Source organism: Micropterus salmoides, unplaced genomic scaffold (assembly GCF_014851395.1).
Source record: "Micropterus salmoides isolate LMB-PRFRI ecotype aquatic unplaced genomic scaffold, ASM1485139v1 Ms_hic_scaffold_17, whole genome shotgun sequence".
NCBI lineage: Eukaryota > Metazoa > Chordata > Actinopteri > Centrarchiformes > Centrarchidae > Micropterus > Micropterus salmoides.
The window spans coordinates 18,615,596-18,641,816 of record NW_024040817.1 but is presented as its reverse complement, the minus strand read 5'-3'; the positions used below and the strand labels follow the sequence as shown (position 1 = coordinate 18,641,816).

At 40.5% G+C, this 26,221-nt stretch overlaps 1 protein-coding gene across 3 annotated transcripts in view; it reads right to left on the bottom strand.

Annotated features, from left to right (window-relative positions):
• Positions 1–216: 216 nt before the first annotated feature.
• The window catches only part of spire1a (spire-type actin nucleation factor 1a), a 31,291-nt gene continuing 5,286 nt past the window's right edge, over positions 217–26,221 (bottom strand). The window contains exons 3-19 of one of the 3 annotated variants that reach the window (XM_038724619.1): positions 17,033–17,302; positions 14,274–14,399; positions 12,025–12,099; positions 11,709–11,873; positions 11,379–11,465; positions 10,794–10,923; positions 8,293–8,340; positions 7,797–7,951; positions 7,207–7,312; positions 6,919–7,061; positions 5,869–5,892; positions 4,429–4,458; positions 3,438–3,575; positions 3,266–3,336; positions 2,592–2,619; positions 2,250–2,413; positions 217–2,147 (exon numbers count right to left, since the gene is read on the bottom strand). In XM_038724619.1, coding sequence (XP_038580547.1) covers positions 1,880–2,147; positions 2,250–2,413; positions 2,592–2,619; positions 3,266–3,336; positions 3,438–3,575; positions 4,429–4,458; positions 5,869–5,892; positions 6,919–7,061; positions 7,207–7,312; positions 7,797–7,951; positions 8,293–8,340; positions 10,794–10,923; positions 11,379–11,465; positions 11,709–11,873; positions 12,025–12,099; positions 14,274–14,399; positions 17,033–17,302 — 2,028 coding nt within the window. In that variant the 3' untranslated portion in view covers positions 217–1,879. The remainder of the gene's footprint in view (positions 2,148–2,249; positions 2,414–2,591; positions 2,620–3,265; positions 3,337–3,437; positions 3,576–4,428; positions 4,459–5,868; positions 5,893–6,918; positions 7,062–7,206; positions 7,313–7,796; positions 7,952–8,292; positions 8,341–10,793; positions 10,924–11,378; positions 11,466–11,708; positions 11,874–12,024; positions 12,100–14,273; positions 14,400–17,032; positions 17,303–26,221) is intronic. The other 2 variants (XM_038724620.1, XM_038724621.1) reach the window with 2 other exon arrangements.

Here is a 26,221-nt window from a genome sequence, read left to right as displayed (position 1 = left end):
GAACCCAAAATGCCTGCACCACACACCTTCCACCACCCGATGTCCTCAAGAACACAGGGTGATGTGAAGTGCAACAGAAAGATTTCCTACATTGTTCCGCTATCGCCCTCTGCTGTCTAATATCACCTTACACTTGTGTGTTCTGTATTACTGCACCTGTGAAACAAAATTTAACACCAGGCTCTTAAATTCTGTAAGAGATACTTGAGTCAAACGCAAGAATCATGATGATTTTATTATAATTTCTTTGATAAAAACAAACCAATCACTGTACAGCATGCATACATTCCTTACAGAAGTCTAAAATCAAACTGGTCAGGTGTACGGTTTCACTGGAACATGGCATCGTTTTTCCTCTTTTTTTTTTTTTTTTTTTTTAAACAGGCTGGTTAGGCTTTGTGTTCATTTGGTCACAACTGCCACAAAACACGCTACATGGATGTGTGTGGATGTGTGTGTGTGTGTGTGTGTGTGTGTGTGTGTGTGTGTGTGTGTGTGTGTGTGTGTGTGTGTGTGTAGGAGTGTTTTGAAAGGGAATACAAGTTCATAAAGCATATTAAATGACAGTTTAAAATTGCCTACATTCAACTCATTGGAGTGTTTAGTTTTTGCCATTATTCCATTCTTACAAACAACCTGCTGACATTCACACAAATTCATTCATGAGGAACCTTGGACCCCAAGAGGTGAAAAACAAAGACTTAAATTATTATTAATTAAGACAAAAACCCAACATAAACAATAAGTTGGTCCAATAAAAGTGTGATTTAGAAGAGAGTCTTAACATTGAGGAATTTATAAACTACACAATAGAAATAAAATCTTATTACATTGACACAAACATAATAACAGTAATAAAAGGTTTCAAAGAATAATTTCAAATAAAGAAACTCCAGAGGCAGAAATCTTGGTAAAATTATACTCCTACTTAGTTGAGTTTTTTTATATTAAATTTGGAACAATTAAAATATACAGCATTTACACATTCAAAACCCAACGTTTCTTTGCTTCTAAAGGCCCAGCTTGGAACAGGAAGGGCGAGGAAACCAAACCTTGGATCACCCTAAAATGTCCATTGAGTTTAATCACACATATGTACAATAGGTCCATAACTACAAAAGGCATTCAAAGAAAGAAAGTTACATTTTGGCACCAGGCACAGAATTGAATATACATTAAAACTAATAGCAAAAACCCACCCAGAAAAATAATTGACTATTCTCACCCCTCAACGTGTCGTCCCTACAGCATGAGAGAATAGTAAATATGCATTTTATCTGGCTAAAAAAAATGAATGATGTAACATTTGGCATAATTGTTGCTGGAAGAATAAGAGAGGGGGGTGGGGAGTGGCAAAGATCTACTCCAACAGACCTGACAGCAAGATCTAGAGTGCATTTCTGTCAAAAGACAATCTGTTGTTCTTCCTGAGTGCTAGAAGTAAACAGGAACTGGAAAACGTATTCATAGCTAAGATTAGGGATGGGCCTTTATACTATTTACACGTGCAATGTTTGGCTTTCGGTATCATCTAATCTCTTACCTGGTTCACAATAGCAACATCAGCAGTTTAATTTATCCACCCACCGTGTCCTGAATTATCACTGACTTACAGAAACATGGCTCTCCTTTGTTATCTGGCAGCTACTGTCGAGTCCTGACCTGTCATGACGAATAATAGCATGCCAACTTTTCCTGAGACAGGGTAAAGTATAATAACCTTTACTAACTTTGGGATGGGATAGACTGGCTTCATCATCACAGTAAACCAGTCCGTGTGAAAATTAGAATAAGAGGGGCTTTTGTCTTTGTTTTTTATAAATTGAACGCAGACGCTCTGGGAGAGGTGTGAACAGAAGTGCATAAGGCAATCCTCCTTTCACACCTCATTGATGGTGCGCTCAGAGGGCCTGAAGTTGACCGAGTTAGACGATGACATGTAGAAAGACTGGGTTTTGCGATTGAGTCGGGCACGCTTGGTGGCCACGCATAAGCTGCGCTTGCTGGAGGAGATGATCTCTGTGATGAACTTTTTGCAGTCTACGCAGATCTCCATGGTAACCCAGTCCTCAGTAAGCTCCTTGGGCAGCTCTGGCTCATCCTGTGACCGCCCATCTTTGCTGCCACTACTGCTGTGCTTTGAGAACCTGTTGACAGGAGGAAATAATGAACTACTAACCTGATAATGCATGACATGGGTACCATATTTTCTCAGTTTATAAAAAGAAATTAGTTCTACAGTAACGTACTTGTAAACACTTCTGCGTAGGCTGTGCCGGTTATGTCCAGACCCAAATGGGTGCTTTTCTGGTTCAGCAGGGGCAGATGTTCCACTTGCCTCTTCTTTAGCAACAGCACTGGGGCCCAAAGAATAGATGGGCATGGTGGAGTAGGGCTTCGATGGCAACCGCATCTGAGGTTAAATAGATGTAAAAATTGGTATCAACTTAAAAATTTTTTAAAACTGCTCATACAGTGCAGTTTATGGAGCACCTGTTGGTGTTCATGGAGAAGCAAACAGGTGTCAAGAGTGTCAACAGATTCTAAAGTGAGTGTTCAAAACTGTTAAATGTAAGTCAACAGCTTCCTACCTTTTTAGAGCACTGGGAACATACAGGCCTGGAGAACATAAAAATGAACTGTTAAAGAAGCAGTTGGTAACAATTAAACAATGCAAAACCTTCCATGTCTCGCTCTACTGCTCTTACCCCTCCCACCAAACCCATAACTAGGAACCTGTTGCCCTGCGAAACTTCATTCCACGTTGGGCTCACTCTCCATGGCGAGAGTCTCGCCAAGACCCTGGTCCCTTGCTTTGACTCGTCTTCTCAAAAGACACCCCAGGCTTCAGAGGTAGCTGTGACAAAGTCTGACAGTGGGATGAGAGGCTACATCACTGACACCCCCCCCCCAAAAAAAATTATTCCTCACTGTTTGTCATCCTGCCTCTTTGCCACTCGAAGATACGAGCACCGTGGGACCGAACAAAATGAGCCAGAAGCTCATTGTGGAGCCGGGATTAATAAAAGGCATCTCTTATCTTATTATCTTTCGCATGTACTACTGTCAGGATACAGTGACAGTTTCAGCAAATATGCCAAAAGGTTATTTTTAAAAAATAATGCTCCTGCCGCAGCCAAAAAAGGCTTTAGACAACTTCATTTACCCCCACATATGCAGCAGTCCTCCCCAATAATTGTAAACCATTTGATGTGTAAAGCTATGGAGTTTACCTTTAAAGTCAGTTCTAGTAATAGTGGTTTACCTTTTGCAGAACTGGCAGGTGTAGGACCAGGTAAAGAGAGAGAACCTCTTGGTTCGACATGCAAAGCAAAGCTGGAGAGGAAAGGTAAGGTGAGGAAGGTATAATCTGTTGCATTTAAATGATTGAGGAAAACGATTACTGGGGTGACAAAAACTCTACACATGGAGTCTACCTTTCCTTTCTTTAGGGCGGTGTAGATGTCTTTGTACTGCTGAAACTTCTCCAGCTCAGCCTTGACCAGAACCTGTCTGATGTGCATCACCTCCTCCACTGTCAGAGCAAGACACTCTGCTGGGTAACAGAACTCCTCCTGAAAGGGGAAAAACAAAACAAAACACATAAGGTCAACAGACTACCCTCACATACATAGATTAGGAAATGGATAACCCAAAAAAAGTGCAACAGCAACAAGTTATGGCTTCTGATGCCATTGAGACAAACACCATGTCACTAAATGTGGCTAAATGCACAATTTAAGCAATACAGTGACACCCACTGCACACCACAGAACAAGCACGCGATGAGGTGGTGAAGGCGAAAACACCAGTCTTTGCTCTGTGAACAACAAATAATGATTCCACTGACATGAACAATGAGCAGAAATACAGAGCATGCTGGTGATGTGACATATCAGTCATGTTGGTGGGTCCACAGCGTTATCGGTTAACCTTATTCTACGTTATTCTATTTACTTAAGTCAGCCATCTCAACATTTAATTGTTTTTTTGCATGTTATGTGTTCGCTTATTTTAACATTACTCAATTGTAACTACGCTGTGACTGTTTTCCATATAAATGGATATTCCACACAACCAATTTGCAAGTGGACCCCCATCATGGTGCAAGCTGTGTTCACAAGGAGATGTGTGACATAGCTGGCAGACTGTTAAAACACTTTAACCTCCACAAAAGTGAAAATGCCTCAAGGAACGTCTCCACCAATCATTTACTCTCAGCGTCCTTCAGTTGGCCTTTATTAGAAAATTTGAGTTTTATCCTTCCGAGTTATTTTCAACATGCCTCAGATCTCCCATTCACACAAATGGTCATGACGCGAGGTCCCCATTCCTCGAAAAATACGTCTACTGAATTTTACAGCTTTCCGACACAGTTCCCCACACAGTGTTATGTGCCTTTGATGCTATGCAGGAACAGTGACATACCGTGCCCTGAGCGCCACTGGCAGCTTCCACCTGACCAGCAGACAGAGGGGACACGACATTGAAATAGAAGCAGGATCTCATATTCCAACAGGCTAATCACATACAGAAAGCTTCATCAAATTTACATGAATCTATTGGAGGATGTCGAGAGTACCAGTTGCATCATTAATCACAGCCAGGGCTTGACATTAACACCGCCAAAATGCGGATGGATTTCAGACGTTGCGGGTAACAGTCACTCCCACTAGCCACTTTGGCTTGTTGAAAAATTGTAGTTTTGTCAACATGCATCTGAAATAAATTGCAATGTGAAAAACTACAACTCCCATGAAATATAGTGTTTGCTCATTGGTCCATTCGTGAAGCCTACTGTCTTGCGCGCTACTGAACGACGGCACTGTAAGCAAGAAGACGCTGTGGAGATTGAACTAGCCGATTGTCGGTAGCACCAAAGCTGTTTTGGCCCGCCGTTAATTATCCACTTTACCAGCTGCAGCCATGACAAAGCAAGCTTTTTTAAATAGCGGGTAAATCCACACAACAGGCGCATCTCACTCTCACCTCTCTCGCGAGGGTGACATCCAGACTTTTGTCCAACGAGAATCTAAAAGTTGAATATGTCACAGTCCCTCAGACCGTCAGCCTCCCACCTGCTTTTAACCTGATGGTATGATCTCAAAAATAATTTGTTCTTCTTTGCACTTTGTTTCTAATGCAGATCATTTTCCTACTCTGTATTACAGAATTTAGTGCTGTTATAAATAGATACTTAAACTGTTTCTAATGCAAGCCACGCTTTTCATGCGTTTATCTTAATAGACATGTAAAAAAGGAGCTTTTCACAGAACCTCAGAGCTAATGATAATGATAGTAAGTTTTAGCATGTCTTAGTCAACCAACTAATCATATATAATCAAATTAAACGTAATTTCCCAACAACAAAAATGTGGCTAGTGAAAATGCTGTGTGGCTAGTAACTTTGGAAAACCACTAGCCATATTGGCTAGTGAGCGAAAAAGTTAATGTCACGCCCTGTTCACAGCCAACAGCAACATTCATACATTACTTCACTCTCTCCATACATGATCTCAAAATATTAATTAACTGTTATTTTGTCTCACATCTTGCATGAAATTTAACTTCATTAATAAACAGCAGAACTTCAAAACAGGAAGTCCAGTGATAGAAAAATCATCTGACAGCATCAAAAGGAGGAGTTGACTGTGAGGGCAGCCTTCTTCATCTCATGGTTTCATTCTTTCTGCTCCATCACAGACACAGCTGGTGTCTACTGATGGTGCTGACCTCCATCTTACACATCCCTGCATCTCTCTTAATCGCTCTCAGTTTTTCTACTATTCCAGCATAGAAAAAAAAATTATGAAACTCAATTTTAAAACAGACTGGTGGTGATGCATAGACAGAAGGTTGACTAAGTACCTTGGCGCTGGGTTCCTCCATCAGCTGCAGCATTATATAAAATGGGAAATAACTGCAAGTAAGTCTTTGGGATAAGGCAGCAGAGCAGTGTGAACATTTCGTGAGCTATAACATTAAGATGAGATATAACATGAGTCTGACCAGAAATGGAGGGGAACTGCGACAAAGGAAAGGCAAAGCTTGTTTGAGCATGTGCCTTAATGAAAAAAAAAAAAAAAAAAAAATGAAAAGACACATGGCCTTGAAAGAAATTACTGATTTTATCATGAAAACAGGTGATGAGAAGATGAGAAATGGGCACTAATTTTGAGAATAATGTGGAAGTGTAAAACGTAAAATGTAAAACTATCCACGGGAGAGCTGTGTTCTCCAGAGTTTTAAGCTTATTTCTCCTGATCTGATGACTTTCAAGTGGTTGAAAGTCAGGCCCCTGGTTTGGCGCCAGAGGTCTGCCACTAAAATAGCAAGTGGTGAGAATATACCAATTCCATCTAAAGCTGCTCTATACAGCAGCCTGTCCTGTGGTTTCAATTACATCCGTCAATCTCACTAGAATCATACGACCAGCACAGAGTTACTCAGAGAACCAGTGACCTCATGGTAAACAAGTGAGCAGTCACAGGACGGGAGTAAATTCAACAGATATATATTGTATATCCAGTGTTGTTGGTAGATTCATTCACATTGTAACGTCCGTGTATGAGCTGAAATTTGTATGTATGCCTATACTTTACTCTTAGCAGATTTTCCTCTTCATATAGTCATATTGTATCACTATGCAGGCTTTTTTTTATTTACATTTAAAGATCTTGATAATGGTGACATTTAAGGAGAATAATCTTAGTTACACCAACAAAGAACATGACATACAACCTTAGTTTAAACATCTAACCATGTAAGTGTATTTGTAATTAGCATGGTAAAATCTGTTATGTCTAATGCAATGTTTATAAAGCCCAGAGGCATTTTAAAGATCTGCCATCAGCCTTCATTCATTTATACAGCCCTTGATTAATAATCCAGTAGAACTAGCTTCTATCATTTACGCACCAAAGACTTGGAGCTCTGTCTGGATGGAGGCGCAAAGGGGCGGACACTAGTGGGGGCCTCCTTCTCGATGGAGTGCCGCCTCTGCGGAGACTGACGCTTGTCTGGCTGTGGGGTGGCAGAGACAGGCAGGAACTGTGGAGGAGCTGGAGACACGGGCCAAAAAAAACAAATTTATTGATGAAAATACTGCTAAAGAGTGAACATTATGAAGATTTGACAACATAACTTTTAGTGTGAACAACTTAGATATTCTTGTAGGGGTTAAAAAAGATGAATTTAATATATTACAGTATGTTCCAGGTGAGCTCATAGCCTTCTTTCCTATGACAGACTCTGGTGATGTGTCCTCCATCAAAGACGTGGACATACTGGAGCTGCTCCGTGTGGGCTCCTCCTGTCAGTCAAAGCACAAATTGAGTCACATGATACTAATAGCTTTAAATGACTTTTTACTTAAATTTCAAGGCTAAATAAAATCCAGTCCAATGTCCTAACGAAATATTAACAAATTGGTCATCTTCGAAGAGAATTTCAACACTTTGAAGAGCCTCAGGTAAATCAGTTTATGCAGCCCTCAATTTAAATGTTTGGAGAATTTGACTTATAATTTTGTGGCCGATTCGTCTCTTTAGACATAAAAACACAAATTACTCAGTTATTGCAGTAATTTTCATTCATTTTGTAAAGTTAACTAGCTGTGCAAGGACAATAGACGAATAAAAATATTTATATAAAAAAAATGATAGATAGATAGATAGATATAGACTTTCTTCTGGTGAAAACATAGGGTTGCAATATCAACATTTTTCAAGCAGCTGAATCGGAATAGGATTAGGGAAGTGATCATTTTATAAGCCAATAAGAGGCGGATATCTTACATCAGACTCGGAGCTGTCAAGCTCAGCCAACGTGGGCGCTCTGAGCAGTCTCTTCCTCTGACTAAGGGGCTGCAGTCCACTTTGATTGGGTCCTGTGGTGCCACTGGCCAGAGACTGCGTGCTGAGAGCCAACTTCCTGAGAGCATCAGGAGTGTCTGCGGGTGAAAGACATGATTTTGGTTACGAACAGTGTCGTATTACAAGTGAACCATAAATTATCACGCTATCTCTTAACAGCTGGCCATCATGCCTCCTGTTTAAACTTTGGGTGTCTTTGTATTGTTACCATGTGATACCAAAGAGTCCGAATACGCAAACCAGATGGTGTTCAAGATAAGCCCAGACAATATACTTATTACAGATTTTTCTCCTCTATCATTTCATCTAAATGAAGGGCACTGTACTGACAATTATTAAAGGTATTTTGTGACAAAAGGCCAAAAAAACCCACAAAAAAAAGAGACACCCAGGAGACATTACTTCATGAGTGCTTTACCTGAGCTGCGGAACAAGTCTTGAGGAGTGCTGATGCTTTTGCCTGCACCTGTAGAGGAATTAAGGGAACATGACCTTCAACAGGACAATACACATGAGTATTTCAACAACAGACTGGTACCACAGGGAGGACAAAAAGCATCTATCACAACAGGTGTGAATTACAGGGATACTGTGTAGTTGTAGGATATACTCTGCCACATCGCACAGAGGGAGAGGTAAGTGAAAGGAAGTGCCAGGGAAGCAGAGAAAGACAATGAGTGCAGCCACAGTGCAAAAGGTTATTCTCATACAACCATCCAGATTATGGCCATCCTGTGAAACTGTAGTGCTCCATTCAGACCATCATCTGCCATTCAATTTATAGGCTGCTGACACCAGTGTTATGCAATTCTTCATATTCCACAGTGAGAGGGGATTAGGGTGACAAACAGGGCAGATTGGCTGCAGAGGCGAAGTGATGATCTGTAATCTCACCCTACTGGCTCTGGCTCTGGCTCAATGGCTCTCTCTCACTACCTTGACCACAGACAGTTCTCCTGTGAGTGAGTACTATATCCAGGGCACTGTTATCCATGCCTAAAGTAGAGCTGTAGGTTTTAATTCTACCTACTAACAAAGACCTTGCAAAACAACCAAGGTAACCATTTCACACAGTCTGAGGCTGCACTGCGTCCTCGGGTACAGAAAGTGTCTGTATCACAACAGCCAGTAAGTGACAATAGTGTGTACCAGAGATGGGGACTCGAGGTTGAGACTCGGACTTGAGTACGACTTAAGTGGCACACACAGTGACTTCAGACTCGACTTCAGACTCGTCCTCGAGGTGCGGGACACAGGAACAATGTTTATTTTTAGGAAACGTCTGATGAGCTTGCCGTTATTCCCCTCCCTGTGTCATCTATAACTTACCTACGTAAAACATAGGCCTGCTACGTATCTGCTGCGCATGGCCACACGTGAGAGGACAACAAACAGCGGCAGCTGCTGTGCCATTCATCATAAACTGTGGCTTTAAAACTCCATACAACAAGGCCCAAACAGAGCGCTGAATGCAAAATAGGTTAGCAACCTGAGGTTAGTAAACATGTTTAGCTCAGCATTGGCCATCTAACGTTAGTTTGCTTCTTGATTTAGCTACGGCCTACGGGAGGTTACCTCCGACTGTCGTACGTTATGAAACGATGGATGAGCGTTTTTTGCTTCCCAAACTTGTGGTGGTCGATTAACCTAATCATTTACGTCCCGCTGGCTGCCATCACGTTAATTATTAACGTTGGCTGCAAACAGGTTACAGGTTTTATTGTTGATCATGCAATGTTACAGTTTTATTTAGTCATAACGTTACACTGGCTTGGGAGTCTGGGGGTTGACTTACAGTTGTTAATGAGCTGTCATTAATTGCATTGCACATTACATGGTTGTGCTCTGTAAGTAAAAAACAGGTTACAGTTACACTATTCCTTATAGCTATGTAGTCTTATAAGCAGCCTGGCTTTAACGCAACAGGTGGTACAACATTATAACCAAGAGGGACTTGACGTGGAAGACTTGTGAGCATCTCTGGCATGTACACACATGCTTGTACAACATGAGCATGAAATTAAAAAATTGTGAAATGTGTTTAAATCAGGTGCTAACTCTAAAAACAGCCTGGAATGAAACACAAGGTACAACAATAGGAACACAATAGGTGGCGTAAAACTTTACCTGATGAGTCAAAACTGTACGACATGCTAAGAGGTCGCATGACTGACATATCCCCATGTTTGGGGAGAAAAGAGAAATGGAAGCAAATAGGAGAAAAGGAAACCCATGAGAGTTAAAATGGATGAAGTCAAATCAGTTTATAAAACACATTCTGAAAATCTAACATTATAAAACTTTTTTTTTGTTTGTTTGTTTTAAGAGAGAACCTGTATAACCTCCCATCCGTGTGACTATGCAAAAATTACTGCATGTTACCCTCCCAAATCCCCTAACAAAAGGAGTCTTGTGCAAACTGCATTGAAGCACGGTATGGTATAGACTTAGTCTGACAAAATCTTTGCTGGTTTTATCAGATTAAAGCCTTATATGGTTTGTAACATGATATCTAATCAGGACGGCTGTATACCTAAAAGATTATCTACTTCCAGTGCAGAAAAGTAACAATAAAGAGCAACATTAACTATACATACTGGAATTATATGAGGAGGAATGTCAATTACGTTTTAACCAAAGAACTTATCAGTTCAAGAGAACGTTTGTCAGTAACCACAACAGTTACTTTAGTAGTCTGTATGTCTAGAAAGCACATGAAGGCTCACAGCTGGAGTCAAAGTGATCCTTGTTTAAACACTGACACTTCTGATTAAGTGAACAGACAAATGTAGTATTAGGGCTGTTAGAGTAATCATGATGGATTTGGTTAAGAATGATTAACTCACGTTTAATGGTTTTTATTTTGTAATTTGAATAAATAAATGATGTGAGTTACGTCCATGAGAGTCAGCTGCTTACCAAGGCGGCTTCTGCGGATCATGTCCGGTGAGACTGGCCTGAGCTTCCGTTCAGCTTTGATGTCCTCCAGCAGGCGCTCGTGGAGGCTCCGGGGACGTGGTGGGTGGGGTTTCAGTTTACGGGCTGCGACCTGTCATGACAAAAAACACAAGTGAGCCATCCTCTGCCACCACTATGGAGACCAAAATGAGATTTTTCATCTCACACCACCAGAAAGGGTGCATGTTTTGTAATTGCATCAAGACATCTAGCTTTTCTGTTCGTCATCACATGGTGGTAATTGTTAACAAAGTGATGAACTTGCATGTGCCTTTATATTCCCCCATCATTCACACCCTGTCATTTGGCATTACTGTGAATGCCAGTGTACCAACAACTGTACCAAAATTTCATTTGCACCAAGTGCTACTTGACTTTTCATAACTGGGTTGAATGTGAGCAGTAATTATCGACTCAGTCATTCTCTAAATGCTGCCAAACTGAAATTTCACACTGTTGAAAACACATGAGAACTGAACACTATTGTGCAACTATGGGGGACGTATTTTCTGACAGATTACTGGCATCGAGTTGTGTACTACTCACAGGGTTGAGAGGTGGTCGTGACCTGATGAATTCAAGAATGATCTCATGTGCACTCTTCTTTAACTTTGGTGGGATGTCTCCATTCACCTGCAATGATATCGTTACATTTGATGTGGATCATGACCGCGTGAAGCTACTATGAAACAGCCATGATAAATATTTTAAAGACGAAGATACGCATCTAATTAAAATGTAGGAAACAAGTGTTAGCTGTAAAGTAAAACAATCCTGTCATTGTAATATTTGGGTCTTGTTTAATCCAAACAGAGAAAATTGCTAAACACAAATATATGCTTATGGCAGACCTGTGCAGGCTAGTAAAATCCTTACCATGACTTTTCTCAGCTTGTAGCGTTTGGAGCGAATGTCATCCATCAGCATTTCATATGGTGTGAGCTGGTATTCGATGGGCAGTGGGTTGTACTGACGCTCCTGAACCTTCTTCAACTTAACACCATCCCGAAGATCTCGCATCACCTGCACCCAAAACCGTGCCTGGTAGGGAACCAAAAAATAAACAAATTAACGCAATGACTGCTGCAGTTGTGATCAGAAAACATGCACACAGAAGTTATGCGATTACCAACACATGGTCACAGAATTAAATATAGTGGGGCATTGTGTGGTAAGTAAATACTCTTCTTACCCAATCAGCATTTTGCAGCTCATCCAGGTCTTTAACGGGGTCCCCCCGAGTCTCACCTTCCATTTTCCGAAGGTTCTAGCCAAGAAAAAGGAGGTAAAAGGGGAAACAAAAATACACGGAATGTCATATAGGCGCAGCACTGCATTCACAGCAGTGAAAATTAGGTTGAGGTCACTGGCAAACGGCCCATAGTTAACCAGACTGCTATGACAATAACTAACCAACGGATGTTAATATCCGTCTCCTCCTATACAGACAGTGTACCAGAGCGGAAAGAAGCCAACAGTTCAACTAATGGCTGCTATTAATTTCTGCCTGCTCTTGTGACTAGTTTAAACGTCAAACTGGGTAAAGTTGAGGATGCCTTCCTTGTTGACATATTGAATATGCGCATCCTTTTTTACTTTGTTTTGTGCAAAGATAGAGTTAATGACCAGACTGGATGGAGGACACTTCATTCATCATATACAGTACACATGCAAACACTATACTCGTAAATAAAATACATTTGAGAGGGTTAAGTTTTTTTTGGTTTTTGATTTTCTTAAAAACCTGATCTACAATATCGCTTAGATCAAAGAAAAAAAAGCCTAAAAGACATCTCTGCTGACAGCTGCAGCCTCTTTCCATCTTATCTCCACATCTATTAACCCACACCCTTGTTTACTGCTGAGACACATTCCTCCTTCCTACTATTTTTTTCTGCTGATCTTTCTCTTCCAATTTGAAAAAATGAATTTCTGCTGCCAATTCATCTTGCACCTTTTGTTACCCATGACTCCTCCCATTTTGTTAAACCATGACAACATTTAACTCGTCACAGGCTTGACACCTTACAACAAATTATGGTTTTAATTCATTTGTAGTCTGGCAGAAAAGGCGAGGGGAATCCAACGAGAAGGAGCTGACATACTTGCAGAGAAGGAAAAACAGTGAGAGAAAAAGGAAGAAAGACTTATTGACCAACATCCTAATTGTTAAGCATGTGTGATACTGTGTATCGTTACTCATTATCCAGTAACATTCGTTGCTGAAGGAGTGCAAAGTGGCCCCTATAGCCTGGCAGTCCCCTCCTTTAAGCTACTTAACTTTCTGTAATAAGGTTAAACTTGATTCTATAACCATATATTACATAAGATTGTTTGCATGAAACAGGCCTTCAGCTGAAGTCGCTGTCAGCTGCTTTCCCATGCGTGTGTACATACTGTACAATAAAATAAGCTATGGAATAAGTCATGCAGCTACATCTCTAAATTTCAAACTCAATCAGGGAACTGAAAAGGTGTACTATTAATAGTCAAAGAATTTAATTTGATGTGCATCTTGAATGCTTGAGTAGGGAATTACGGTCTAGAGTAACGGGATGTTTCCTATCATAAAGAGTGTGTAATTTCAACCCATGTTTTGTATTTTGTGCCAATAATTGCTAAAACACATTACAGTAATAACATTCTTTTCTGAAATGAGACTACACACTGATCTGTAATAACTGGGTCTGCTCAAGCTGTTGTATGACATGGTGCATTCCTTTAAGGTTTTTTCATGCTAAAAATTTTCAATTACTGATTTTAACTTTTTAAAAAGTTGGGAGTGAGTAAGTACAGAGTGAGAATTGCAGCACATCTTGGTTGCACAGCTGGTTAATGGTCTAAAACATTTTGTCTCCAAGAAGCACAAGGTCTACAGGAATCCCTCACTAATCATCTTAGTTACTCCAGTACCAATACTCCATGTACAGAAATAAATCTGCCAATAATCTAGTATACCGACAAGAGAAACAGGATGCTGGATCACCATGTCCGCGCAGAGTCATGCCAAGAAATGTTGAGTTCTCAACTGAAGAGAGGGTCAGACAGGGACACCGACAAGTCTCAGTCCCTCTGGGCCATCACCACTTTGTGGGCTGTTTCATTGCTTTGAGCAGTTTCTTGGCACCACTCTGGTATTTTTTCCTTTCGCAGCAGTAAAGAGCCTGTTGGCCTGACAGATCCTATTTCAACCAACCAGACCGAGCCACACAAAACTATTCCAGCCATGATTTGTGTCAGGTAACGGATATTCAGCTTACAATTACTAAAAGTTACTGTAAGTTACACATTAATTCTGAAATAGGTTTAGGTGACTCACTTTATTTGCAAGTGTAGTATCAATTGTTAAGTGGGGGTACAGCATTTTTCCCCACTTGACTGTGACTTATCCTCACTAGATTTATCAAGAACATGCAGATGTCACATGGTAGATTTTCTTACCTCCTTGGCACTCTTAATCTTCTCCAGAAAGGTGCATAGTTCCCTGGTCTCGGCATAGAGTGCGCGACACACAGCCTGGTAATGGTTGGGGGCATCTGATGGGCTGGGCAGGTGGGAAGAACACAGCTGTAGAGAGGAAGAAATGAGTTTCTATATAGAGGTGCCTGTGGAATAGTCATTAATTAAACATGGCCAACATAAAGTGTGTTCGCACATGCACACGTATCTCAAAAAAACAACAACATTTTTTTAAAGATCATAATAAAGAAATCATGTATTCAGAAGCAACAATATAAGAAAAAAAAGGCAGAAATAAACAAACAATCCCAATCCTATGGTAAGCATTCCAACACAGTTGTCTTAGGCTGCCGTTTTCTGACAAATTTCTAATCCAATAACTTTAGGTGTAGTATTAGACACTTCATTAGTTAGACCAAATTTTCCGGAAATACAAACCATTTGGTGTCCATGTACAAAAACACAGCAGCATTCTACTTCCATCTGTTGAAATCACTGGCAATTTATTTTTTAGCCTAACCCAAACCATGTACTAACTGGTCTACAGTGCGTGCTTCAAGCTACTGCAAACGTCCCGATAACTTGCTCACAAGGACTATGCTAACATGCTGGTGTTACTTAAGTATACCCATGTTCACCATCTTAATTGAGTGTGTTAGCCTGCTCACATTTGCTAATTAGCAACAAGCACAAAGTACATGTGAGGCTGAGGCAGATGGGAATTTCAATAGTTTTGAGGTATTTGGTTAAAGTATTGGTCAGATCAAAATTTAGCGAATATCTACTTATGCGCCACTAGCTGTCCCTTCCTTGTGTGCACTGAAAAAAAAAAAATCCAGTGTTTGTTCACAGCCCCAGGCTCTGTAAATGGGAAACAAAGGGGTTTGGACCGAGCCAGACAACACTATTCTAGCCGTTCCAGCCATGATTTGTGTGTCAGGTAATGTTAAATTACCTGCAAGGTAATGTTAGCTTCACTGCAGCAACTTTAGCAACAGTTTGCTAAACCACAACTTTGCTAACATTAGTTACATTACTTGCTGTGTCGTCATTCGCTCTTATATAGCATGGTATTTGTCATTGTATGTCCAGAATTACATACCACACATTTAATGTCTGTGTACAATTCCATGACAATCCATCCAATAGTTTGAGACTGTCACTAAAAATATCTGCCTCACGGTGGTACTACAGAAAATGTTTCTGTGGGGACCATGACTGACAGAATTTCATGTCAGTCCAACAGTTCCTCATATTTCAGTCTGCACCAAAGAAGTGGTCCAACAGGCTGACATTGCCATCCATAGTAGTGCTACTAGTGTTGCTAAAAACATGAAACTGCTTAAACCAAAAGCATCAACAGCATAAACCTCCCTCTCCAGCTCTGACCGTTTTGGTATTTGACCGATTGTAACGATAATAAAGGCTGCCTGCATGTAGTGGATGAGCTGTCAAATAATTTCTAGTGACACAGTAGAGGAAACCGGAACAATGACATATTTTCATTTTCTCCTGATGGGCTTGGCTAGCCAAGGAATGCGTGACAAAGTAGAAAGTGTCTTCTTCCTCACTACAGGGAAATTCAAAGGTATGTCACCTCCATAGTGAGTATTTACTTCAATGCTTAAAATAGTCCTGTGTCTATGGCTTCCACTGTTTTTGCTAAAAAACAAACAAACAATTATCTGTATTAAGCACAAAACATCCTCTCCTGCAAAAGATGAAGGAAAACTTTAGGTTAACTATGTAATTTTGAGAAATTAAACAGTATTTAGTAATGTCACAGTTTTCACATTTGGTGTTAAATTGATGGCATCTTTTGTGTGAAACCATCTGAATGATAATTGTCATTAAAATTGTTTACTTCTATCTAAACTTAAAGATTGACAGCTTTGGTAAGAGGGCAGCTCATGTAGCCACTCCTTTGTTCACTCCATTTCACCAAAACAATGAGGAAACCCATACAGCACATTCATCCTCCAACTATTCCTGTTCTTGATGCTTCACTAGTCCTGTCATCCTTTGTCAGCTTCACGTCTCGCCGAATCCTCAATGACCCAACCTACCTCTGCCTGACAGGACAGCTGAGTACAAGTAAAGGAAGGTGGTCAGTCAAAAATGTGCATTTATCTAATCTAGCTGTGTCATACCAACATGTTGCTGTTTACACTCAAAAGGAGGACTGTTCTGAGCCAAACTACACACGCACTGGGCAGCAAACAGGCCTTACATTTATTTGTGTTCAACACCGGGTTCATTATATGGAAGGAACAGGCTGTGAGTGTTTCTAAGCCTATTCCCCAAATACCAGTGTGTTTATACAGCTATAATTACCAGTCTCATATTCAGAAGCTACTTGGGGAATTTACAGCGTGACGGCCCTCATCAGGGGAATTTGTTTGGAGCTGGAGCGATGATGGTGTGTGAATGTGCTGTTCTGTTAATAGAACTGATGTGAAAATGAGGTAAAAAGGAATAAATGTGCCAACATTGAGGCAGTTTAACACCTATTAGATTAAGGGGGAAAATTTTAAAGCAAAAGAACAATCTGCACTTTTAATACGCTTATGATAACGTCAGTAATTTGCTGCCTCATTTTTATTTGTCATGGATCTGATCAGGATCAGCCCGATCCCCCAAATCATGACTGATCAAAAACACTACAATAAATTAAGTAAATTATTAATTATCCTCACAAGTGTGAGAATTCTACTGTTCAAGAATTCATGAGATCCCCCCACCATGATGATGTCCCGATAGCAAATGCTGTTGCCCGAGCTGGTGGTGGTAGTAGTAGAGATGGGCTCCTCTTCCTCCTCTTCTTCCTCACACTCATCCTCCTCCTCTGTGGCTTCATAGCCTTCGTCAGGGCAGGGGTCACTCTCAATTTTTTCGGTGTTGGTCATCATGTCGATCAGGTGCTCCAGCGGCGGGCTGAGTTCACGCTCCTCGTTTTCCTTAAGGCCATAGTCCAAAGCTTTGTAGATCATGACACCCAGTGAGTCGATAACCTGCGGGACAATGGACACATGGGATGTTGCAGATTACTGTGTGCTGGGAAATAAACTACAGAACAGTGTAGGATTGGGTCTAGTTTTTGCTTTATTGTATACGGTTCATGTATCAACAAATAAACACAAGAAGTTAAGACTGGCATTCACTGCCTTCCACAATCAGATCTTTTACTTTTAAACTATATGGGAAAGACAAAAAATAAATAAATAAAATTAAAAATAAATATGAACATCATTAAAGCTATTGTCACAGTCATATCTGCTCAGTGCTATTTTTGCTTTTTCTGTTTGGTATGATGAACACATTAACTGATGTTCAGCTTGACAATTAAGTATGTATATTTCAAACGTGAGGGACATTTCTATTTAAGCTAGGGCAGTTACACCCCCCCCCCCCTCCTCCTCCTCCATTCACATTTGCCATTATTTGGCCAACATTATGTTCTCTCCAGCTGACTGACAGTACATTTCATATGTTTTCTCTGCCCCTGCTGGTCTATCTATATCTTCATCTATGACAAATCCAGTTCAGCTGAGCAGACAAGACGACAGTTCACGTCCTCAAACCAAATGTGAAACGAGGCCACAGTGTTCCTCCAAACAGCGTGATTATTAACATAATCTGGGGATGATTTTATTTCATCACTGCTTCCCCTCATTAACAAGCAGTGTATGACCTCTCTTTTTATTATTTTTCTGCAGCCTGTTCCAACTTATCCTAATGTCTCACATCACCACCGGGCTTCAACGACACAAGGTTGTTCTTTCACTGTGGCATGTCCAGTTGGCTCAGCTGTGTCACGTTTGCTCCTGACAACTTAATCTGACCATTACTCTCAGCTCATCTTACTTCCAAACACGAATTGATTTAAGAATTTTACACGGGACAGTAGACCTGAAACAACCCCTTTTATTTAGAGCTCACTGAGGAAGTAGACATTCTGGCAATAAAGCACTACTTCTGGATAGCACCTTTTATATACGATTTAAAAAAAGAGGAGTGTCTGCTCACTTCTTTGTCAATAAGTACATATTGCTCGTCAGGGCCTTTGTTTGTACACTTTAATTCCTGGCTAATTTCTTTGAAGACACTTATCACAAACTTAAACTGACATTACGACTCATTTCAGTTCTTGAACTATAATGAATCTTCAACTCCTTTTTGGACTTTTAGCACAACTAATACTTTAACTTCCTCAGTATTCAAGCTTAAATTAGCACCTCATTTGGTGCAGACACTTAAAAACAACACAAAAACCAACTATGTTCACTCCATGTTTCTTTCAATTGCATATTTTCAGAAGCACGCACGCATACATTCTCAGTATTTTTTATTAAACCTTTTGTGGATTGAGCCATGTAGTCAGTAGACATACCTGGAAGTGTTAAGTGACACATCACGAGAACTAAATTTTGTTTTGCCTGTGACTCCAACATTAGTCATGTAATAGTCAGCATCTGCCAGTGTACTTTCCTACATATAGCACTATAGCACCACAGTGCGCGCTCACTCTGCAAGAAAATATACTGTGGCTTGAATCTCTTTCTAGTTTCTAGTGGTGTGTTCTTTGGTGCCCTTCATTGTCCCCCCCCCCCCATATCCAATAAGCATGTCATGCCAGTGTACAACAGCTGTGGCTACAAGGTTTGCACAGGATTTGGATATTGTTCATAGAAACTGCAGGGTGCCATCTATTTGTTTGTGTGCAGCTCAGTGATTAGCCAACACGCAATGGTGTACTAAGTTTCTGTGTTTGCAATGTGGAACAGTTTGCAGAGCACAACAGAGCATCCCCGCAAAACAGTGCGATGGTTTGCAACAAACAAAAGGATTGACTCAGAATTAGGTTTATACATTACTGCTGAACAGTAAAAAGAAAAAAAGGCATCTTTAAAGGTGCTTGCACACTGCTCAGACTGCGCCCCACGAACACCAACATTCTAAAGTTGAATCATGTTAAAGACTACAGTCTGTTTTCCATCCATTAATAAGTATATTAAACATAGGCCAGCAACTCACAGCTATTTTTAAAGGTAATAACATGATTCACCAAGAGCTGCATACTGTGCGTCATTACTGTACTGCATGTTCTTATCTAGAAAGGAATGAAACAACATTGTTGAAAAAGGGAGGTGTCCAAATTAAACAGATCTATGGGAGGACAGGCATGGCTTGCTAAGCATGGGTGAGGTGCAAGGGAACAGCACCTGGCCGTGGTGTCTGGGAGTGTAAGGGAAGGGTGTTGACTGAGCACTTGGGCTCACTGACTTTAGAGGGCGAGGTGAAAAAAAAAAAATCATTACGGACAAATAAACCGACATGTCATGTAAGAGTCTGAGTGACGCCCTCACGTTTGGACTAAGCTCACTAAGAGGTTTCCCTATAGACTGAAGTTTGACGCCAATTCTTTGACAATGACATTTCATGAGGTAAAATAAAACCCAACCACCATGTTTTCAGTTTTGTGACAATGTTTAATTTCCAGATAATTCATAGGGTTTTCAATCTCTTACATTGTTTTCACTAAAAAGTGTGGACCTAGTCTATTTTAAGAGTTAAATTTGTATCACATCTGTATATGTGATCATTGACAAACACAAAGTCTCACTCTCTTTTTGCTGCATGAAAAAGTTTAGACACAGTTCTACAACTCCTGACTTACAGGAGACATTCAATGTCTTAATAATAGGGCTTGCTGAACTGGCCTGAGTGTGCTGTTGTCTGTGTATGTTGTTACTGTGTGTTGCTTTCTGATAAAGTGCTGTGAAAACGAATTTCCCCTTTTGATCCTTTTCTTTCCAGGAGAAAGTGGTGTTGTACTGTCATCATTTATCAACTGTGTGCGCGCAGCTGATCATCCTGTTCCAAGGCTAAAACAAATATCCTATTCCTTAGTGTCTTATTATGTAACCTTATAATCCATGTGTAGGCCAACATGTGCTGCAGTGGCCAGAGATCCTAGGAATGGCGGAGTGACAGACAGCACAGAGGGTGTCATTCATTGGCCACAGTGATCCACGGGTTTACATTGGAACAAGTTTAGTAAAAACAACAAAAATCACATGTGGAACTTGTATCCATTTCAAATTTAGCAGTGGCATCAGGCATCTGTAATTGAAGACATTCTATATGTTGGTAAGGCACAGGTAGCTTTAGCCAATTGTTAGTTTAAATCCAGTTTTCCTGCAAACACAAAATGGCTTGTCACAATGACCTCCCCAGTGGTTCAACAGTAGCTAGCACAGAAAGGCTTACTGTTCAAGATATCATTAATTAAAGCAATCATCTGGTTTATTTTATCCAAGGTTTGGGCGTTTTAGAGCATAATTAACAGCTAGGATTCAATTTGCCAAATATAGGGTCCAGACATACAAGGCTAGAGCAAAATACAGGTCAAGGCTGGATAACTCCATCATGTCATTCTACCAACATGACAGTGCTGCAACAGTTTTATGATGTTGAAATACTTTACCAAAGAGTGACATTAAGTCCGCCATGGGTTTATGGATTGATGGATGGAGGAAGAGGCAAATATCAATAGCCAGCACAGAGGCTGTCTCAAGTACAGCTACATTTTCTAACTACGCATCACAATTTCATTTGAAGACTTGTGACTCAGATGAATGAGGCAAGGAGGCAAAGCAGAGGGAGGAAGCAAGAGGAACAAATTTGCGGTTAAACAGTTAGGAAACAGAAAATCCACCACTGGGTTTCAGGCAGGGGCAGAACCGCTGGTTAGCAAGCCGCTAATTGAAACCAGGCTCCACCCAGGATAGATGGAAGCCTGCCACGCTGGATGAAACACATGTTCCCATTGCTGTGGTCTAAGCAAACCACAGATAACGCAAGAAACCACCCACATTTTCAGATGCTTCTTGGGGAATGCAGCAGAATGAGTCAACTGGGTGTCAAAGAAAATAATAATAGTTTCACAGAGAATAAATTAGGCTTTAGTGCCTTTAGTGAGACAGGCTTCTATCACAACAAATATCAGTGTATGACAAACAAATTCCCCACAGAATGCACTCCATCGTCCATCAGAAGCAACTTTTCTCACGCTCAACAAACGAATGATACAGCTCTTGTATGACATCATGGCCTGGGAGTGCTTCAGTCTTATGTTGTCCAACAATGAGTGGTTTTATACCAGAGAAACTCCTTATCTCATAAGGACCAGTGTCAGAAGCATCATCTTGAGAATCAATGACGAATACGAAGAGAATTTTCTACTCGTGAATAACCCTCGTCTCCTTAAAGAACGCTGCGTTTCATATCAATTCTCGAGCATCATTGCCAGAGCTAGTTCCCAATAACCACAGCAAGCACAAAAAAAAAAAAAAAAAGCTAATAAATTATATATCAGTGGATGAATAAAATGCATAAAATCGTAAAAAGTGAATATGGCAAGTAAATACTTATGCCTCCAAAAATGACCTTGTTAAACCTTGTTGTGCCCACTCAAAAAAAATTAAGAGTAGTTTTTCCCCCCACTTACCGAGTTAAATATGGGTCAAGCTGTGCACTCTGCAAACACTAGCCTTTTGATGACCAAAAAAAAAATAGAGACACATAATTAAAACAAAACATCTGCTTGGGCTCCCTTCAGGCCAAACAGCTCCGATAGGAAAGCAAGCACTAATGTTTTACTTAGTGTACAGCTTTCTTTACCAGAACTTGTTTGGAAAAAGAGCTTACTTCTTTATGTGGCCATCCCTGGTTAGACACAGGTTAAATAAATGAAGCAAAATTGCACTTTTTTCCTATGCACTGCATGTTTTACATGGAACTATTGCAATTTTCCATCACGGAGCCTCTCAGAAATAAAAAAGCTCTGATGAGCTGCAAGTTTAAGTCATATGGGGCAAACTGCAAGGACAAATAATCCTAAAAACCAAGACGAGGTTCAAAAATAGAGACATGTAGTTCTATAAGCTGTCTCGACAAGCAGTGCAAGGGGAGCAACCGTGACGGGGAAAGCATCAGTGAGTCAACCCACATGCAGATGGGCAAAGAATGAGATGTTTGTGTTAAAGAGCACCATTAACACTCGCACAAACACACAAGAAAGGGGGGGGGGGGGGCAGATTTATGTGTTGTTGTGTTAGCCTCCAGATGAGTTCACAATACATACAACTCCTAGTTTTCCAGTAATGAATAATCAATTCAATTAATCAGCTGTCAAGAGGACTTCTGATGAACTCTAACACTCTGACCTGAATTACCACAGGAAGCCTTTTTCTAACCCTGCTTTTTAAATAGTAATGACATTATTTAATGGAAAGCAAAAGTCTTTTCTTGCTGACTGCACTCCTGCCTTTGCAGTTGCAGCCCAAGGCATTGGAAAGTTCACAAAGCAGTCAGCTAAGCAAATTCCCGCATTTGCTGCAGTAGTAGAGCAAAGCCATCATAACACAGACAGTTACATAACCAGAGTTAAATCTAGGAGGTCTCCCACTGCAGGAAGGGATGCTCAGCCTTCTGAAGTCTGAAGCATCATTATCGGAGTTCATAGTAGGACAAGACACAATGCTGCTCTTTAATATCTCCTGTAGTGTTTGCATTCATCCATTAATTGGAAACGGTTGAGGATTAAGAAAACGTCCCTCTGGATCAAAACAGCCATTGTCATGTGTCATCATTGCAAGCTATCCGGATGAAATAGGCATAAATACTGATACTGTATTTGCAGGCAAGATAGAGACAACTGTTTAAAACATGCATCTCCAGATAAAATTCAAAAAATTGTCTGCCTCCCACAGACTGCAGTTATTGCATGTGTCAGTTTATTTCACTACAACTACTATCCATCATCTTTCTACTGAGTTTGACCTATAATATTGTCAGAAACCCTTAGTGCCTGTAACAGCCACACAAAACTGAGATCAGCAGCGTCTATGACGAAGAATGAAGAAAAACAAGCTCTTCACAAACTAATTCCACACACCAACAACCCACACGACTTTCTAGCAGCTACTTGACAATGTCTGACAAAATATGTGATTACGTCATAAACTTGACAGACTGAAGAGTAAACGCAATTCATCTCTCCAGACCACAGAAGAAACTGATTTCTTCTGTGGTGGATATAAATAGAATATCCTGACTGAAATAGCTCAGACTACTCCATAAACTGCTTTCCTGTGGCTTTGCACTTGCTGTGAATATCCCTGTATAGGCAGAAATTTAACCTCTGGGGCTCTAATATGAGCCATATGGGTGCTTTTAAGTGAGGCGGTCAGCGTCACAAAGATCAATTGATTGATTAGGATAAAAGCCGGATGTAAAAGTTAGGTCACTGGTAAACGTTACTCCAGGGCAGTGGTAGAGGAAGAACTCATATCTGAAAGTAACAATACCACAGTGCAGACACACTTTGTTACAAGTAAATGTCCTGCATTCAAAATTTAAATAACTGAAAGTTGTGAACACTTGTCGTAATTCGGGAGAAATGTGACCCGTGAGGGGACAAAAAAAAAACAAATAAAAAAACGAGAGAGTTTTCTGTGAAAATTGTGAGGGTTAGCCAGTAGGAGCTAACCTCAGTGGCTCTGTTTACTTCTCTATGACAGCGTGCTGCGTGTGACGCCCTGTTATTCTTCTGCGCATGCGGGTCACTTCGCGGACAATTCACACTGAACTTTGAGAGTCCTCCATTCTCAAATATGGTCACTTCTGGTTCCAAACAAACAAGATGGCGACAGACAAAATACTAAGCTATACCCAGCCCCTGCACGCCGAACACACACTTCCACAACACACAGAAGCCTTACATGCAGACACATGCAGCCCCTGTACAACCAGCTGCAGCGTGGAAGCCAGTACTGTACACTGTTTAGATGCAAAAATATGCATTACTGAATCTGAGCCAAACAGCTCTAACCTCCAAACATCTGGAAAGAGATGAGTGCGAATGATGATCCAATTTGAATCTGGAATTTAACTTTTAAAAGCCAAGAATAAACAGGTCTGTGAACGAACAACACTTCAAACTTGAGGTATGACAGGTCCATATTATTTAGAGACCGACAAAATAAGACTAACGGCCATATGCTGACTCACTCACTGACAACTAAACCCGAACTATTAGGATCCATTTCCTAATCCAAGGCATCATCTCATGCTTGACTCTAGCAATCTTGGCCCTAAATTGAGCTACACAGACCCGAGCAGACAGGCAAACTGGAGAACCTATAATAGGATACTACAACTAATCTCACCTTAATCTTTAACTGAGGACAAACTGGGTTAAGCTTGTCCTACAACAGAAGGTACAGGTTTCGCACAAATTTTTCTTCTGAGAGATATTTACTACCAACCATGAATATAACAGAGCACCACGAGAGAGAAGCAAACTCATGACCAGCTTGAATGTAAAGTAAGAAAATCAGGTTCTTGTTTGACAGTATCAATGGTTCTCCTAACAGGTTCTATGGTGTAAGTGAGGGAAAGTGGGTCAACCCAACACAAGCTAGTGATTATATCCGAAAGACTCGAGTTTAGAGAGGAAGGGTATGAGAGAGTGGGAGACTGGCTAGTTGGCTGACTCACTTACACAAGGGATGTGTAGACAGACAGACTACGGTCAAAATGTGACCAACTGTGAAGGAGTGCCATGTATAATCAATTAAAAGCGCAATACGTTGTTTGTGAGTTGTTGTGCACACTAAATCAATGTTCCCAAATGATCTCAATATAATTAGGTAAGGTCAAGGAGAAGCACCAGGGCAAGTTTATAATTCCAGTTAATGCTAACAGCCTCTCAGAACGTACCTACCTACCATTAAACAGGTTGAAACAAGACAAATACTCTTCAGTTATGCAGCTGCTCTGCTTTGAGCTGAATGCTACTTTAGCATGCTAACATGTTCGCAATGCTAACGTGCTGATGTTAAACCACTTATAATTTAGAGTGTTAGCATGCTAACGTTTGGTAATTTTTCAGCTAAATGACAAATTCAAATTTTGGCTTGATGGTGGCGTTAGATGACAAGTTAGGGAATTATCAAAGTGATTACAAATACTGTAAAACTTCAGTTACAAGCCTGGGCTTTACTTATGACACACACACACACACACACCTGTGTTTTAATTCTTTTCACACAAAGCTGCTGCTCAGCAAAGAGGCAATACTGTCAAATTGTTTATTTAAACTAGCAGAGTATTATTTGTATAAAAATTGGGCTATCGAATAATCTATCAATTATAAATTATTAATGTTAATGTTGTTTTGATCTTTTGATTGGTGGACACTAGGACTAAAGGAATATAAATAATTGAGGAATGGACACAACTTTTATGACCACTTCACTTGACCCAGTGGGCTTAAAACATCCAAAGAACTTCTATAAAAACCAGACCTGCCGACTAATTAAGAACTGCGTTTGTCGTAACATGTAGCCACACCCGGCCAGTAAAAGTGGACTGAAATTGGGGCTCAGCTAATCAGTGGACTTTCAAAAGTGGACTTTAATGTCTGCGCAAAATGTCATGGCAGTAAATCCATTAGTTGTAAAGATATTTCAGTCAGGATCAAAATGGTAGATCGAGCGGCTGACAGAGCCATTGTTTGTTTATTTTGGGTGTGTGGCTAAAAACAAGCCACTGACTCAGAGCTCACACAAGTGGCAAGCTATTATGTCTGTGCTTAAGCTATCAATCAATGAGACTATAAAAATAAACACATTTTTTAAAACAAGGTGTGTCCTCATGGTTTAGCCACCCGGTCGAGTCTGTGAGATTGTCATGCTGATGCATTCATAACCTTTGTGAAAGATGTTGTGCATTTTCAAGGAACCAATGAGGCAAACACGCCCTGTTTATTTGTAGTAACGTGGTATAAGTGAAGCCCAGAGCTAAAACATGGGATTTAATCCAAGTTGACCGTCAGCTGACGCAGAGGAATTCAATGTCCAAGT